Source organism: Histoplasma capsulatum (assembly GCF_000150115.1).
Source record: "Histoplasma capsulatum G186AR genomic scaffold supercont2.6, whole genome shotgun sequence".
In the NCBI taxonomy this organism is placed as follows: Eukaryota; Fungi; Ascomycota; class Eurotiomycetes; order Onygenales; family Ajellomycetaceae; genus Histoplasma; species Histoplasma capsulatum.
This window is the reverse complement of record NW_025544806.1, coordinates 1-15,707: the sequence shown is the minus strand read 5'-3', so window position 1 is coordinate 15,707 and position 15,707 is coordinate 1. Positions and strand designations below refer to the sequence as shown.

The following is a 15,707-nucleotide window of genomic DNA, read 5'->3' as shown; positions in this document are numbered from 1 at the left end:
GCCCCCTTTAAATCCTCTCGTATTTAGATATATATATATATAGTTATAGAGTTATATATGCCCACGGCATGCACTCAATGTCCAAAGAAAAGCAAAGAAGTCCCAAGGGGCAAGGGGTGGGCGATTAATTAATTTAAGAGCGAACGCCAGAGCTGAAGTTAATGCGAGAAGTATATAATAAATAAATCAAAGCTAGGCACAGGGAAGATACATTAACAAATGACAGTATTAGTATTATATACATATCAAGAACAGATTCCCGCACGACGCGCACAACTAACTAGATAATGTATAAATAAGAGGGACTACGGAAAAGCCAAAATGAAAGAAACCGAGAATAATAATCGATTATTCACCGCTGCCATGGTTTTTAGTTACATGAATTTTTTTTTTTTTTTTAAAAAAAAAAAAAAAACAAAGGTAATAATTTATCTCAAATCACTCTCTTTCGCTTGATAAATTTGAGAAATATATAGATTTATTATTGTTATTTTTTTTTTTTTAAAAAAAAAAAAAATAGCCAAGGTGCAACCCGCTCGCCGAAAAAGGATGAAAAAGGAGCGTTGCAAAAAAAAAAAAGGGCGGGGGGAAGGGGGGAAAGCTTGAGCCTTTCCCCTCCCTTCCAACAGGGATTGGATAGATACATAGATAGATAAAGGCAATCAAAACAGGAAAATAACAAGTAAAATCATCCATGAGATGATGGGGGCACAAAAAAAAAAAAGAAAGTTGCTCCCAACACCAAACGTCACCACCATCATCAATACAAATGAGAAATGTCAAAAATGAAGGGAAGGAAGAAGGTGGGGAAATAAGTCAATTCAATCAATTAAAAAAAAGGGGGGGAGGAATTAAGAAGGAATAAATTAAATGACACTAACAAAAGGGGAAAATGTATTTCGCCCTAGCTCCCACTGTCTGTATCTTTCTCATCCCTATATATATATATATCTCTCTCTGTCTGTATGTATGTTCGTGTCTGTGAGTGAGTGTGTGTGTATGTAGGTACGCTCTTCAACACACACTCGAGAACAGGTCATGGAAATTTCCACGCTCGTTAAATCCTTGAGTTCGTATTCCGATTCACTCGCTTGAAACCGGTTGAATACGTTCCCGCGGTACCTCTCTCACCAGGGCTCGTTGCATCCGGCTTGGAAGTTCTATTAGCAACGCCTGCTGCTGCTGCTGTTGCTACTGCAACTGGGGATGAGGGGTTGTTGGATCCAGACTCTTTCCCAGAAGCAGATAATTGCTTGGTAGGACTGCTAGTGGCGATCGCTGCTCCGTCCCGATTAGCCGAGGCTTCCTCATTGCCGTTATTAGAATTACGGTTGTCGTTGCTACTGCTGCTACTGTTATCGCTGCTGGTCATGGCCTTCACGTTGCCGCTCAAGTGGGTGATATTCGGCTGTGACTTTCTGCGTTGGAGAGCAGCGGTCTCTGACTCTCGGCCGCCGGGGGGTTCAAGGGAAGTTGTAGAAGATGTAACCGGCACTGGACCTTCCGGATTTTGTTGCTCGTCGAATTTCCTCCATTTCCTCCATCCCTCGAAGTCAATTAGGGCTTGCATACACCCCCATTCAGTCACTTTTTGTTCTAGCCATACAATATTCACGGGCTATGGTGCGGTTTCAATCGATGTCAGCATGGGATATTTCACACGGAATAAAGATGAGTGAGGCAAGGCAAAGACAAAGGGGATGTTTTATAACAGTAGTCCACTTAAAACAAGACAGAAAACAAGGGCATGAATACTCTACCTTGGTCAAAAAATCATTGCAGCCTGCAGCTAATGCCTCATTTCGGTCACTCTGCAAACTGCTCGCCGTCAATGCAACGATGATAACGGGACTTTTAAAGGCCTCTGGATTTTCCAACTTATCTTCCGGCCTCAGGGTTTCATGACATCTGTTATCTTTGCCTTCGACCGGCGAGCTCGGTGTTGAGGAAGATGTTGAACCCTTTGCCGACTGGCCAGAAACAGTCCTCGAGAATACTCCGATGTTGTTGAGTCGTTCATAGCGCCGTATTTCCTTGGTAGCTTCAAGACCGCTCAAGACCGGAAGTTGGATATCCATCAGGACTAAATGGAACCCGCCGGCTCGCCATTTGTTAACAGCTTCCCGACCATTCATTGCGGTCGACCACCGCACTTTAAGTCGTTTCATGAATGCTTCGAGAAGCCTGAGGTTGATAATGTTGTCCTCCACAATTAATACATTAATGGGAGGGACAGTGCCATCTAGCAGGCTCCCAGGGAGGGAACCATTGTTGCTGCGGGTTTTGGACTTTCGTGATTTTTGAGTTGGGCGAGGGGAAGACGTGCGAACTGGTGGTGAGGTAGTTGTTTTCTGGGGTTGCTCGGGTGAGGGAGCTGGAGGGGTTGACATAGATGGAGGTTGAGAAACAGGAGAGGCTCCATTTATTGGGGCATTGTTAGGATCTATAAAATCAGAGACAACGCAAAAAGTAACAAAATGGAGCAAGTTAGCAATCAGAAAAGAAAGAAAAAACAACAGTTTAATGAAGCCAGCTAGTCGATGAGGTAGGGGGGTTCTGGACGATACCGAGAAGTAGCAGACGTACCTGCCATGTTTTGATTCGGAGACGTAGAAACGACGGTAGGTGAAGATGTATGCTGGCGGCCGTATTTAGGACGAGATTGAAGTTGATGCTGGTGCCAGGAGCCACGACTCCCCGGCGAAGGAACGGGAGGAAGTTGTCCGGTTGTGATCACGGACATGGAATGAGCGGGAGCATGGTGAGAGCTAGTTGCGCTGGCATTTGAAACGGAGCCAGAAGCATTGGACTGAGGAATCATAGCCATTGGAGGGAAATACTCTCCGGATTCTCCTGGGTGTAGCTCTTCTGAATGGCAGTAGCCAGGGTTATGTTGTCGGGGGGAGGGTTTTGGTGTTCGGCGTTGGGGAACTTCAATGATCAATGCTTCATCCACGGTCTGTCCGCTAGGGTAAAAGGTATCCAAAGTGCGACCCACAGGTTCCTCCGGGCCAAGGACTCGCTCATGGGAGCTCTGTCGACTCGAAGGGTCTCGCGGAATGAGTTTTATAGTGATATCTGGGGGATCGAAGGTGCGGCCAAGGGAATTGTTGTATTTTTTCAAGATAACATCGCGCAGATCATCCACCAGATCTTCCTCTGTGACCGCAACCAGGGTAGGGGATGAATTGGGCCGCTTAACCCATACCTTTCGGCTGATCATGTCGCGGTGGATGGAGGGGAGGCCGCTGGAGAAGTAATCCCCACCGGCCGACGAAGAGGGTTCAAGGAGTGTGCTGATTAGGCGTTGCTGGGAAGAGGGGACCAGGGACTGGCGACGGACAGCAATGCTGGGGCGGGAAACCGGTTTTGAAGTAGGGGTGAGTTTGGCAGATGCGCTAGTAGTCGATAATGGGGTATTGGATCTGCGAGACTCATCAACTATGTTCAGAGACGACGAGGTGGATGTTACCGAGGAGCGAGGGTGGGGTGGACGAGGAGATCGGAAGTGGGAGCCTTTGTCCTTCGAGGAGGCCCTGGAGAGGGAGTATGCTTCCAATGGACGAAGTGGCAGGCGGTCTTCTGTTGAGTCTGGAGCCCGCGAGCTGCTCGACGAAGAGCGGGCAGACGAATCTGCGTCGAGTCCCCCTTCTCTGGCAGTGTTATACTGGAAACTGACAGCTGGGAATTGGTCGACGTGCTCGGCTATCTCTTCGTTGTCTCTAGACTTCGTAGGTAAGGGGTGCTGTTCATTGGCCTTGGCTGAATCGATTGCGGCTGCTTGATCCCTACTGTGCAGTCTCCTTGCAGTTAACGGGGAGAGGCGGTTGGAGTTATCATCTGTTGGGCTGATGGGCGAGGAGCAGGACGAGGCAGAGAAGCGACAATTTATGGCGGCGGTAGGTCCAGAGGAAGGAGAAGCACCGACTGCAGCAGCATGGACATTGGGGTTGACATTGATCGCTGTGGTGGTGCTGGTGTTGCTGGTGTTGCTGGTGGTGGTGCTGGCGGTGGTGCTGGCTGTGGTGCTGGGGCTGGGCAAGTTGGGCACAACAAAGTTTGCGGAAGACGAGGAAGGCCGACGGAGTAGTTTGGCTGTCAACCGCGACAGTCGACGCTCTCGATCCATGGGCGCGGTATCAGCTACCCGCAGCAGACAGCTGGGACCTCGCTGGCAGACACGGCAGCCGGCTGGGTTCCTTTAGCACATCGTAAGTACGTCTGTATGTCTGTATGTCTGTATAGATGTCTGTGTGTATGTCTATATGTGAACCTCCAGATGTTTACAACGTGGGGGAGAGAAGAAGGGTTTGTGAGAATCGCGGGATTTCGTCCCGTCAGGGCTTAGCAGCCGGACAGGGTCAGAGCAGTTCTCGCAGAGGGCAAGCTAACTTGGCTAAGGGGAGCCATCGCATCGACTAGCCCCAGAGCTAGCGATGGTGGAGATGCTCGAAATGGTGTCGAGCGGCGTTCAAGCGGACAGAAGATGGTCAGGCACCTCGAGACACAGCGCCGACTCGGTCACGGGCAGCAGCGTCGCGTGGCCACCTCTCCAATAGCTGGTTACTCCGTGCTGTTTATTGAATGAATATTGAATGGATATTGGAGTCCAGGGCAGGCAGAGAGCGAAACTGCTGTGCGTGTGTCCGCGATGCTACTTCTACTGCTGTGGGGAGTTGGAACTATACAAAGGCAACTCCCACACAGCTGAGATGAAGTTACAGAGAGAGATATTTGTAGATGGTTACGCTCTATTCATATGCCATTGCTAACTAGTTATTGAATACTAGTACCAAATGAACACCCATTGGCGATCAACAGACAGACACAGGCAGAGAAACAGAAGCTCGTATATCACAAGCACTGCGCAGCCGGGCGTATATCTACTAGCACTAGTAGTTATCTACTCTGTATAGCTAGCTAGCTGCCTCAGGGGCTATGCACCAATCCTGCTGCACCGATATTCCTGTCCTCTCTCTCTCTCTATTGCCTTCATCCTATGCCATTCGATATATATAAATGGGCCAAATAACTTCCAGATCCTCCTCTCCGAGAAGTTACATGTATTTACTGTACATCTGTACATTATCTAACTATATCAAATGGATGCATGACCCAACTAGTCAAGAAGCATGAATCCATGCCCCCCCGGTCTTGAGAAACACAGCTACAGCCATTCTTTTGATGATTGATGGATTATGAGATTATTCCCCCGCCTCTCTCCCCGCTCCTCCTAGGATGTTTACTACTGCTGTCTTTGCCCATCACACCGTGACTGCATCAATCTCCCCAACTAGCTACGAGTAGTTAAAAATTACTCTTTGTCCGAGCTGCGAGCTGCCCAATAATGATAGCTGGATAGCTAGTTATGCATAATAGATAACGACGAGGGCGGGGGAGAAAATGGATTGAATAAATGAATGAAATAAAGGTTATACTGTGCAATGCAGCAATAACATGGTTTGCCTAGTAGTCATTGATTATCAAACAGTAGTAGAAAGCAGTTTTATATTTTCTAAAAGGAAAGATTGCATAGATCATTCGCATATCTTTTTTTTTTTCGTCTTTCCATCTTTTTATTTTTCATGTTCATTTTCTCCGTTTCCTCTTCATCCATCCTCCTTCCCATTGGGTTGGCCGTTCTGCTGTGTGTGTGCGTGCTTGAGAGGCTCCTGGCCTTCAGTTTCATGGAAAGAATGGAAAACCAACGTCGAAAATAACACCAAGCCATCGACTGCTCTTAAAATTAGACAATGTCTGTTTGTGTTTCCATCTGTTGTGGGAAACTGCCCCTTTTTCTTTGCAGTGCGACCTCTATAAGGAATGCATCAGTCCAATATCTAAACATGACCCTCGCTGCATTTGCTATATATATATATATTCATTCTGTGTCAACTTTAACATACTTTCCCATCAACGCTGGCCTCTCCTCCGCTTACTCTGCCCTCAAGATTTACATTCGGCACAGCGTATGGCGGCGGCGACTTGCGAGTGCAGTCGTCGGGGGAACATCTAAGTTCACAGTGTGCAGAACTACTGTTATTGCTGCTGATGCTGCTGCTGTTGTTGTTGCCCCCATTCCTTTCCAGACGCATGAACTCATCAAAACTCATGCCATGCGCTTTCGCTGCCTGACACAGCTCCCAGAAGCGGAGTTTCCAGATGATGTGGCTGATAAAGATTCCGAGTTCGAGGACGAGGCTATGGATTGGTTTCAGCAGAGGTGTTTTACATGCATATATTTTTATACCGTAGGAAAAAAAAAGGCTGGCTCTTGGATAAAGGGAAATTTTTCTTACACTAGAATATAGGCGGTGCCGCCTATGATGCTAAAAGTTCCTTCAACGGCTGAGATGGAATGCATTGTCAGCATTAATTGATCCGCAATTTCGTCCCCAACTCCGTGCCCTTTTTCGCCTGCGAACTAGAAATCCGGGAGGATTCGCGATAGAAGGAGGAATTCAAGAGGATGGACAGACCTAGAGCAAGCAGAGAGAAGAGCGCACCGAGAGCATCCATGGAGAGAAAGATCCAGCCTGTACACAGCAGAGAGCCAATGAGAAACTTGCTGAAATACTAATGGACCGGAAGGGGAGGCCATTGCAAGGGAGGAAAAGGAGTGAAGGCGGGCAGGGAGAACGAACTGATCCCAACAACTCGGCCCTGTCTCTTCCAGAGCTCGTTATAGATGGGAATGAGCCCTATTATGATAAAGACCATGGCAAGAACACCGAATAAAATGGCGGGCCAAGTAACACCCTTATTATACGGAACCTGGATATATATGCATGCACGACGACGGGTCCAGTTAGCACTCCTTGTCCTCGTCGCCGAAAAGAGGATCGAACATATTTTTTGACACAAAACAACATACCTGGAATGTAACAATAAATAGTGTTTCAGAACCGCCCAAAAACGCCGCAGACATCACACCAGCTACGATCGCTTCCCCCGAAGTGTAGCCGCTATAATTTTGAAGACATCTTAGAGATAGGTGCTAGGGTGGTGGTATATTGCGCTGGTGTTGGCTGGAAACAGGGGGCTCAATCTGACATACTGGCTATAGTACAAAACTTGTGCCCAGCAGATTGCACACAGGGCGCCGAACATCTGTGGCTGGATTTGTAGGGGAATATTCACTTGCTATAGTATAATGTTAGATAAATTTTCCTTATTCTTTTCTTTTTTTTCTCCTCCCCTCTTGTTTGGACTTCTCTTCTTTTTGCGGTGACAATCTGACCCGTAAAGATTCTTACCTCTAAAACCAAATATATACCCAAACATACAGCACCTGGCCATGTTTTGAGGAATATCAGCAAAACCCAAACCCATTCATTTACCCCTCCCTCTTCTTTCCTTTAGCTCCCAACCTTTACACCCCTTGCCACGATATCAACGCAAGATGGTGCCATTCGATAATTCAATATTGAAGACATCAGGAGAAGAGCACGTACTTAAAGCCCATATAAACATCATGCTTGCGGGCAACCCTTCGGTATTTTTCTTTGTCCAGTTGTACCATATCTGAGGTATGAGTTGGATGCTCCAAAGCGCAGTGCCGATGGTTCCAAGAACATCGGCCGCAGTGGGGATTTTTCCATCTTCCGCCACCATCTGCATGATTCTTAAGGCCGTTAGAAAACGAAGGTCAAAAAATCCCGGCTTGTATTCTGTTCCCTGTTGAATGCGCAGTGGCAAAGGCCTTTTCGGTTCTTCGGCAACGCAAACACGTTAGAAACGAGCTCAGGTATGAAAAATCCCAATATAATCGGAATATACATATATCGACCCCGCCCTGGGGTTGGCCTGCAGATAAACAAAAGCAAAGGCCGCGCTTTTGGAAGTGATGCTGAAACGCTCTGTTCCATTGAGCTCCGTGACGTCAAAGATGGGATAGTGCCAGCCAATAACAGAGAAAAGACTGATGTGGCTTCTGTGCATCGGGTGAAAGTGTGGTATGGATATATATAGCTGCCATTGTTGAATTTAAAAGTTCTCCCATGGAGCGCCCAGCGCTAGCAGGAGATCGAGAGGGAAAAAAGGCCTCCGAAGGAGAGGGGGCGTTGATGAGAAATTTATTTATATATACATATATATAAAGATCATATTTTTTCGACTTTCATCAACCATTTCCATCATGGATTCTCAAAGGATCATTCTTCCCCGCCTTGGATGGAAAAATTGGTAACTCCCAAAGGTACCAGTATTCAGCCAGCACTGTGACGATAACACTATTCGACGAAAGAGGCGGAAACCGACAAGACAACGTAGCTTTTGAGCACCAGAGAAAACATTGGAAGGCCGAGAAATGAAACGGACGAGCAAGAAGCAAGAAGAAAAGATCACGGTTTGCAGAAGCCTGGAACCTATAATCCACCAAATTTACCGCCAACAACGCTGTTCATTTGATGAGCAAGGTTTCATCACACAATTGATCATTGTGATGTATGTAATAGCAAGCGTAGAGTAGTAGCTGATCCATGGGTTATAAAAAGCCCCGCAATTCCTCTCTCTCACTGTGAAATGAGTTTCGAGCTCCAAACTTGAACAAATATTCTGTTGCAGCTGGTCTGAGAACGGCGTTGTTGGTGGCCCAGAAGGATATGATGACTAACGACTTGTAGTTCTCACCTCCACGTTTACAACCTTTTTATAGAGAACAAGCTGGTGATCGCTTTGAATTCACACTCTGAACTTGTCTGGGCTCTGCCACTGGTCCTTTCATGGTTGCTTGTGCATATCTCCCATCCCCATGTTTTGTGTCCAGCATGTTGCTGATTTTGCTGATTCTCGACCCGACTAACTTCCATACAGGGTATATATAACATTTATTATTCCTGATGCACAGGTATCAACAGCTTACTCTGCCCTTCTTGATGCCGGCTTTCGCCGATGTACAAATAAATCAAGCTGCTGCATGGTAACCACCAGGCTGCGGGGTCCTCCTCCAACTGCGAATTTTACACCTAGATGACTTCCGCCCGTTATCACTTTACAGAAACTCGGAAATACTCTGGACGTTCCCAAGCTTTGAGTCGACGTTCTTGGATACCAATGACCGGGATTCTCTTCTTGCGTCGTTCTTCGACCCACAACTTTATCTCCATTCCGCTTCCTGACTGCTTCCAGAAATGCCGAGTCCACGATCCTGTTACTTGCTCGCCAATCGGGGCAGTGCCCCCGAATCGTGGTTGATGGCTCGGCTGTCATATGTCATGGAATATATCGGGGGACAAATCTTTTTAAGGAACAAGACTTGCAGCCCGCCGCAGAGGGTACTACAGTGCATCAACGTTTGGTGGCCCAGAAATGTGGTCGTGGGTGATGAAGGAAAAACTTTCGTGAATAACCGTTGCAAAAACAAATCGTCTAAACAGTGGAATGTTGCCCGTTCCCGATTCACCACAGCTACAAAAAGCTTTACTCCATTTTCATCAGATCCTGACTGACTACCTTCTCCCCATCATAGTCTTTCGACTGGGGGATATAGTAGCCTGGTCGATTGGCCACCACCCTCTTCCCAGTTTCTGCGTCCTCGAAGTCACAGTCGGAAGCGGGTATGTCCGAAAGCCCAGAGCTTTTACATTTGGGTTTCTCCAGCACGTCTCATTCGACAGGTCAGTCATGAAGCCGGACGAGAGATTGCTGTTTGCATGGACAGTGTTGACCACCAACCAGGGGTTCGGTGAGTCACGACAAACCCCGTGTCATTTTCATCAATATCGAATACGCGGGCTGCTGAAGACTTCTACAACGGCCTTGTTCAAGCCCAGACCCCTGAGAAGCGACCATCGGATCAACGCCGAGGATGTTGACCATCATTGTAGCAATTACTATGCTCTGATGCTCTGACCAAGGTTAAAAGCCTATGGCGATATATCCACGGGGATCAAAAAAAAAAAAAACAACTTCCAGAGTTGTGTGGGTTGATGATGGATCTACCTAATCTCAGCTGGTGTTACTTACTCTGTAGGAGAAGATGAACCCCTCGGCTCGTCTCCTCGTTACAAGGCCCCGCGTAGCTTTGCGATTTCATCGATGAGCGTCTGATTGCATTGCTTTTGTCAACCAGAGCGTAGAAGCAGCAAGAACTTGTTCGTCTCATGCCCATTGGCGCCCAGATGGAGGTTCTTTGTTTACAGTAAATAGAATAACTAGTATTTATTTTATTTTATTTTATTTTATTTTATTTATTTAAACCCATCAATCGGGCCTTGTGAAGGCGTTTAAAAAAATCCTAGTTAGTGTTTATTTGTCTATTGTGCCGGGGCATCTCATCTTCCGTGCATCGTTCGGAACCCATCTTTCTTCTGGTTTTATTATATACCCTGGACTGGAGCGCCTCCAATTCTGAAAGCACTTAGGTTAGTTAGGTGAACATTGCGTATATTGATGTAGCTATGTTATTTATTTTCTCCTCTTCCATAACTATATATATCGTCAACGCGGAAAACCGACAGAGCTATGGTGAGTGACTCCAATGTCGTTTCCACAGCTTTTTTGTTATCCAGGTGAGTAAATATATAGATATATATATATATATATGTATCAAAGGCAAGAAAGAAGGGAGTTTTTGCCATATTTAACTATCATAGCAACTAATAGCAGTAACTAAATAAATAAAATAATAAATAGTAAAAATACGAACCAACATCATCATTTATCATCATGACAAAAGAAAACCACAAGGTACGATCACGATCACGATTCGCTGCTTTTTTAAGTTTTATTCTTTATTTCTTTCTTCCCTTCCCCCCCCCCCCCCTCTTTCTTTTAAGCGGAGGGGGGGAATCGCAGCATCATTTGGCGTTCAAAGAAATAGAAAAACAGAAATGAAGAAAAATTGGAAAGGATAGCATCCAGTGAGTTGAGCAAAGGACAACCCTTGAAGTAAGAGCTAGTGACAGTATCGAATTGAGGAGGGAAAACGACAGGAAGGAAGAGAGAGAAAGAAAGCAGAGGAATGAGGGTATCATGAGAAAATGAGGTGGGGGTGAGGGGAAGAGAAAGAATTACAATGGAGGGAGGGGGAGATATCATTTTTGTTTTTCTTTTTTTTTTCTCCACTGAAACTGACGATTGGGGGGAAAAATGAATGACAATGATGGGAGAGACAACATTCAATCAATTGGCTTGACATGTCAACGTTTCTTTCTCTTTCTCTTTCTCTTTCTCTTTCTCTTCCTTGCTTTCCCTTTCCTTGTTTATCGCGCTGGCACGGGTGGAAGGAGAGAAAGAAGAGAAAGAGTTGTGGAATAAATGAGGGGGTTGTTCTGTTATGTGGGCTACGGTCATCTGGTGTTTGTTGGATATGGGTATGAGAAACAAGGGGAGGGAGGGAGGGAGAGAGTGAGCGAGATACATACACGTGAGACTGCATACACATACAACATACAAAAGAGAGCATAGTCATGCCACTGGAAAGGGAGGGAGAGAGAGTCAAAAAGAGAAGTTGAAGAAAAGATGGTAAGAAATGAAAATCATATATCCCTCTCCCTCCCCCAAAATAAAACCTTTTTTTTCCATGAAAACGAACAAACGAAAAAAAAAAAAAAAAAGCTTAGAATGAAGAATGACAGGTACAAACAAAAGAAAACATCAGATGAATAATAAAAAAATAATATCGAATCGAATCGAATTGAATTGAGTACAAATAAAAATCGAAAATGGAAAATGGAAAATTGCAAGAAAATAACTAAAGCATAAAAAGAACAAAGGAACCTATATCAGAATAAGGTAATTCGACGGCGCAATCCCCGTCTCCCCGCTCGCTTTCTTTGCCTGCCACCACCGCCCGCTCACATCTGACACATCAAGAATCTCATGCTTTGAGAAACTAATCTCATTCGCGTCGTCCGGGTTCGCTTCGTACGAGTATATGGCCTTGGCGCGGTACGGGTACACGGTTGGCTGGCTAACTTCGTTAGGAGTCGATGGGTGGTCGGCACCAAGAGTACTTCCACCGCCAAGATTACTCTGCGAGCCAATGGCGGGTCCGACAAAGCGGTTTTGGGTGCCATTTTCAGCGCCGTTGGCAGCGGTCGGGGGGTAGCCGGACACAGGGGAGGAGGTTTCGAAGCCGTTGAGTTGGGCAGAGGTATACATCTGGGGGGGTTGGTTACCAGAGACAACCGTCTCTGGCCGCGCACCGTAGTTGGTGGACAGGGGCTTGCTGTTGCGATAGGAGGGGTGTTCCTTGCCGGCACCCATCGAGTCAAGGTAAGGACGGGATGAAGTCTGGCTGGAGGATCCGAAGTAGAATATCCAGACGATCTGTGTGGATTACTTGCGTGTTAGGGATGGCGATACTATTTGGAATAATAAAGTACATGAGGGGATGAACTAAAGAAATGGTATGTACGTACAGTAACCATGGATTGGAGAATGAATCCCGCAGCACCAGCCTGCTTGGAGGCCTGATCGTCATAGATCAGCGAATTGACGGCAAGCGTTGTAAAAGTCAAGCCCGCAGCGAGATAACCGACGATCTAGTAGATTCGACAATGCATTATTAGCTGGCATCCGGCATAGGAAGAGGAGTGAGTGGTGGGCAAGAGGGGTCAATACCGCGACACCGTAAACATGGCTTGTTTGAGACGCCAGGACCAAGGAAATACCGATGATAGCACAGAGCATATACCCAACGGCCCACCATGCGAAGTTAGGGAAAGCGCCTTGGATATCTGAGATCACACACGTGGCGAAGGATAATAGCCATGCTATCTACGTTTTCGACGAGAAACGAGTCGTTAGCATTTCGAATCCAAATCCAACTGACACTGGAAAGACTTATCATCCTCCTACGAACACCCCAAGGGAAAAGAAGCCGAGAGCAGCTGGAGGATAACAAGAGGGGTAGAAAAAAAAAACAAAACAAAAAAAACAGAGAGGCAACAATACCAGGGATGTTGAAATCGTTATCAGGGCGAAGGGATCGCCAACAATATTATTGAAATCCATGCGAGCCATGTTGGATCGCCGATTGTGGACAGCAAACGGGGACCGTTTCTGAAAGGAAGTCGAGTAGTTCGCGGAGTAGGTTACCATGCAAGGACGAGAACCGCCTGCTGGTGGTATGATAAAACAAATTTCAATAACAAGAACCCAAGCCCAAGTGTGGATTTTCGTGCCAATGGAGGAGAATGGGTGGTGGATAAGGGAGCGTTGAACGAGGCTAGGAGTTTGAAGAATTCCACACAGGACAAGGTTATTCGATCGATCACAGGGAGGGAAAGGAATACGTGATCGAGGGTGTCGAGGGGGAAGAAAGGGCAAAATGCAATGCGATGATGAAATGGTTGGTGTAGTGATCGATTGCTATCGTATGTTCTGTTCCTCTACGGAGTACTTCCTCTCTATTTCCTGAGTTGTGATTGTGGTGGTGGTGTCGCGCGAGGTCGTGCGAAGGGGCAGTATAAAGAGGTACGATCAGGGCTGTGTTTATGTTATGGAACGATGACCCGAGCGGGCTGTCCCAAGGATTAGCTGAAGGACGGGGGACGAATGACAGCCACGAAACGGTTTGTGGTTCACAAATTCACCAATCCACGATGCGACCACGATGGAAGGTTTGTTATGTTTGGAGGGCGAAGACGACTAAGAAGACTGAGTTATGGGCGTATACAGAGTGGTTGGATATTCAGTGGATGAGATGGATTTGTCGTGGGAAAAGAGGATGGCCTCAAAGGGGGTTGGAGTGGGGGCGGGAAGGCCAACCGCTGGGAGAGAAGAGGAGGTGTTGAAAGAAAGGTCAAGCACCAGGCTCGCGGGAGAAGGGAACGGAAGCAGAGAAGAGGAGAAGAAAAAGAAGAAGGAGAAGAAGAAGAAGAAGCAAACAAGGGTCTACAAAAGAGTGAATAAGCAAGCAGCAGAGGGATTGCCAGACCAAGAAGAGAAGCGAAGGAATGAAGCGGCCCAGAGAAGAGGATGGCGAGATGCAGCGATGCAGCAGCAGAGGAGTTGGTGGAGTTGAGGATTGTGGAGGAGGAGGAGAGAAGGAGAGAGTCGGTAGTGGGTGGCAGAGGGCAGTTGATGGGGGACTTGGGGAACCCAATCGACAGGAATGGGCGACGGGGAAATTGGCAGATTCGCTGGGCACGACAAACCAAGGCCCGGACTGGGGACTGGGGACGGGGGACGGGGAACAACTGGGTTCCTGGGCCTGGCTGCGGGTCTGGGCTCGCCAGCTTGTCCAGCCATTTACGATGCTTATGACTATTCATTTATTATTGATAAGACGACATGACATGGGATGGCACTCATCCATCTCTCGGGCGCTGGAAAACATTACACACACAAGTCATCATCATCAGTCACTCAACCCCGGAGTCTACATCTGATAGAGAATGTCGCCAGGGTGAGTGAGTGAGTGGCCGCCGTTTGTCTGTCTCCTCCAACCTGGTCTCGGCTCGTTTCACATGTCGCCCTCCCTCCCTATTTCCCTATTCGCGTCGTCTGCCCAGCGCCTCTCAGCAAGTTTCCGAGCGATGGACACACACACACACACACACAGGTACGTGGTGAACAGGAAGGAAACTAGGCTAGGAATTCTGATATCGACATAAAACTGGCAGAGAGAGAGGGGGGATCTACAACAGGGAAATGGACAACCAACTATGCAGTACATTATTATTATTATTCTTTTTAACCTTTTTATTTTTTAAACTGTTCGATCTGTGGTTCCACTCGAGTCTGGACAGCCAACCACCCCTGAAGCAACCAAAACCATTCTTCCTGTGGAATGGATGGAGATACCTGGGTGTGTATGTGTTATATATATATATATGCTTTGTAGAGATGCACCCAGTGGTCCAAGTGGGTGAGTGACTACAGCAGTGCCCCTCCTCTCTGGTTCAGTTTTCGATAGGGCCGATGCGATGCGATGCACTGATCGCCGTCGATGATGCGAGGCGCATAACTTTCCATTTATGTATGTACTGTACCTGAGAGGTCGAACAGTTCTCTCCAGTTAAACTGAAAAGATAAACCTTCTTCTTATTTCTTGTTATTCCTTCGAACGGCAAAAAAGGAATATATAACCTTCCTTCGATATATATATATATGTTGTGTGGTGCGGGATGATATTTCAACAACGCGCGGCAACGCTGAGAGAACCCTAGTGCGTCAACGCGATAAATACTATGTGAGATATCCCCTCCAAAATTAGGCACAGGGTTGAAACTAAACTTGGTGGCGGTAGGGCTACCTTCGTCCAAGATTCCAAGGTTCCTCTTAATGTGCCGAATCAGGGATTAGGAAAAACAATAAAATAAGGGAAATAGGGAAATAAATAAATAGATAAATAAATAAACATCTGCCAGGTTCTATTCTTCAAAACAAGTATTCCGTCCCGGGACAATTTTTTAAAAAAAATAATAAGACAGACAGACAGACAGACAGACAGCCAGCCAGCCTTACGCTGTGTATTAGGGAAAAAAGTCGCATGGATGATTGATTAGTTATAGGTGGGTTGGGTTACAGTGTGTTTGAACCCAATCCTCACAATAACCAGGTTATATGTGGAGGTGCAGTCACTCAGCCATCAACATCACTGTATATAATCTGGTTATTGCTGATGTGTGTTCAATTTCATATTCATACATACAGAATACTTGTATTTAGTAAGAGAAATACTATTAAATTCAGATATATGTGACTTTGTACACAGAAAGTTATATAATTACTAGTTAAATAATCTACTTGATTCA

The 15,707-nt window shown here is 46.4% G+C and overlaps 5 protein-coding genes across 5 annotated transcripts; 1 reads left to right on the top strand and 4 right to left on the bottom strand.

Moving 5' to 3' along the window:
- Positions 1 to 848: 848 nt before the first annotated feature.
- HCBG_04700 (uncharacterized protein) lies at positions 849 to 4,129 on the bottom strand (the record flags this gene model as incomplete). The annotated part of the gene is made up of 3 exons (XM_045431749.1): positions 849 to 1,618; positions 1,761 to 2,374; positions 2,587 to 4,129. 3 exons carry the CDS (start codon positions 4,127 to 4,129, stop codon positions 1,058 to 1,060), a joined length of 2,718 nt encoding a protein of 905 aa, XP_045286961.1.
- Positions 4,130 to 5,814: 1,685 nt separating this feature from the next.
- On the bottom strand, positions 5,815 to 7,620 carry HCBG_04699 (uncharacterized protein; the record flags this gene model as incomplete). Its single annotated transcript, XM_045431748.1, has 7 exons — positions 5,815 to 5,865; positions 5,907 to 6,201; positions 6,300 to 6,424; positions 6,875 to 6,965; positions 7,058 to 7,143; positions 7,257 to 7,291; positions 7,455 to 7,620. The coding sequence occupies 7 exons, from the start codon at positions 7,618 to 7,620 to the stop codon at positions 5,815 to 5,817; spliced, it is 849 nt and encodes a 282-aa protein (XP_045286960.1).
- Positions 7,621 to 8,122: 502 nt separating this feature from the next.
- HCBG_04698 (uncharacterized protein) lies at positions 8,123 to 8,770 on the bottom strand (the record flags this gene model as incomplete). The annotated part of the gene is made up of 3 exons (XM_045431747.1): positions 8,123 to 8,397; positions 8,518 to 8,646; positions 8,689 to 8,770. 3 exons carry the CDS (start codon positions 8,768 to 8,770, stop codon positions 8,123 to 8,125), a joined length of 486 nt encoding a protein of 161 aa, XP_045286959.1.
- A 2,573-nt stretch (positions 8,771 to 11,343) lies between these two features.
- HCBG_04697 (osmosensor protein) lies at positions 11,344 to 12,969 on the bottom strand (the record flags this gene model as incomplete). Its single annotated transcript, XM_045431746.1, has 4 exons — positions 11,344 to 12,273; positions 12,366 to 12,488; positions 12,698 to 12,836; positions 12,896 to 12,969. The coding sequence occupies 4 exons, from the start codon at positions 12,967 to 12,969 to the stop codon at positions 11,722 to 11,724; spliced, it is 888 nt and encodes a 295-aa protein (XP_045286958.1).
- A 706-nt stretch (positions 12,970 to 13,675) lies between these two features.
- On the top strand, positions 13,676 to 14,245 carry HCBG_04696 (uncharacterized protein; the record flags this gene model as incomplete). The annotated part of the gene is made up of 2 exons (XM_045431745.1): positions 13,676 to 13,958; positions 14,061 to 14,245. The coding sequence occupies 2 exons, from the start codon at positions 13,676 to 13,678 to the stop codon at positions 14,243 to 14,245; spliced, it is 468 nt and encodes a 155-aa protein (XP_045286957.1).
- Positions 14,246 to 15,707: the final 1,462 nt, after the last annotated feature.